This window comes from Aptenodytes forsteri, unplaced genomic scaffold (assembly GCF_000699145.1).
Source record: "Aptenodytes forsteri isolate BGI_AS27 unplaced genomic scaffold, ASM69914v1 Scaffold14, whole genome shotgun sequence".
NCBI lineage: Eukaryota > Metazoa > Chordata > Aves > Sphenisciformes > Spheniscidae > Aptenodytes > Aptenodytes forsteri.
Window position 1 is genome coordinate 425,768 of NW_008794457.1, and position 1,466 is coordinate 427,233.

The 1,466-nt window shown below is 47.0% G+C and overlaps 1 protein-coding gene across 1 annotated transcript in view; it reads left to right on the forward strand.

The window, feature by feature from the left end:
• Positions 1-280: 280 nt before the first annotated feature.
• CIAPIN1 (cytokine induced apoptosis inhibitor 1) overlaps positions 281-1,466 on the forward strand; it is a 6,339-nt gene continuing 5,153 nt past the window's right edge. Inside the window, exons 1-2 of the mRNA XM_009290741.2 lie at positions 281-476; positions 786-938. Coding sequence (XP_009289016.1) covers positions 320-476; positions 786-938 — 310 coding nt within the window. The 5' untranslated portion in view covers positions 281-319. The remainder of the gene's footprint in view (positions 477-785; positions 939-1,466) is intronic.

A 1,466-nucleotide genomic window follows, 5' to 3' on the forward strand; every position in this document is an offset into this window, starting at 1 on the left:
TTTGGTGGGTTTTTTTTTTTTTTTTTTTAAGCATGGCTTGCAGTCTCCCTGCAAAACTAGTCTCTGAACCAGAGAGAAACTGAATTATGCCCTTAAGTGTAGCTATTTCTTAATGTCATGTTAACACTCAGCTTGGGGGAACTCTGTGCTGCCTGTCTCGAGAAGATAATCCCCATTTATTAAAGCAAGTCGATGCTCTGTGATTAAGTCACAGTCCACAGAGGTTCATGCTGCGCTTGGCACTTACCCTTCCTCTCTGTCTCCCCCCCTACCTGTTCCTCTCTCTGCTGCTGTCAGGTTTGCTGCTGCTGCTGCGGAAATGGGGGAGTACGGAGTTGTGCCAGGCCAGCGCGTGGCCATCGTCTGGGACAGCTCCTCGCCGGTTCAAGCCCTGAAGGATTTGGTGGCTAAAATTCAGGCGCTGGTGGGAGCTGATAATCGTGTCTCTGTGGAAAACATTAACCAGCTGTCTCAGTGTAAGAATGAGCTTAATTTTTCACTGTTTCGTTTAAAGGGAGAGGGTGCTTCTGTTGTGTGAGCTGACATCTTCCCTGGTTTGTAAGTCAGCATTCAGAACAACAATAGCACCTACTGCTAACTCCTACCACTGGCAGTAGAGCAAAGAAAGTGATATGCCCTGGTCGTGCTTCCTATGACTGGTGTCTTTAATCAGTTATTGCTGTTGTACACAAGCATGAGATGAGGAGGGGAGGAGGAACTGATGTATTAAGCAAAGCTGTGTGTGTCTATGTGTAAAATTGTACCATCTTCCTCTTTCTTTTCAGCGGCTCACAGGGAGTCCAGTTTTGATGTAATTCTCTCTGGCATGGTACCAGGCAGTACAGCACAGCACAGCGCGGAGGTACTAGCAGAACTAGCTCGGATACTTAAGCCGGGGGGCCGTGTCCTCCTGAAAGAACTGGTGATTACAGAATCAGGTGAGAGAATCTGCATCAGCCTTGCTTTCATGGCAGCATAGCAATTCTTGTGAGGATTAGGCTGAAATGGAAAGGACAGGAACCCTGACTGACATTCAGAGATTTTCATTCTCCTGACACAGTAACCTGAATAGCAAGGTTTTTACGCTGTGTTTTAGCTGGTAGCCATCAGAGGTGTTTGCAGCCACTCTCCTTCTATCAAAAGTGCTGGATAGACTTGTTCCTAAACTACGTTGAAAAGCTCAGTGGACACTGATGATCTCCTAGGGCGTGTAATATTAAATAGTTGCAGATGTTGTGTTTCTGAGGAGCTTCTGAAGTGGTTTTAAAAACAGGTGACGAATGCCAAGAGAAGCTGTTCCCAGAAGCCAGCTGAGAAATAGTTATCCAGAAAAGGTAGAACTGTTTGGACTAAGTTTTAAGAGTAAAGCCAGAGTACCTGCCATGGGACAGCTGGAGGAACGCGCAAGGAGGTTGTCGTGGTTTAACCTCAGTTGGCAACTGAGCCCCACCCAGCCGCTCACTCCC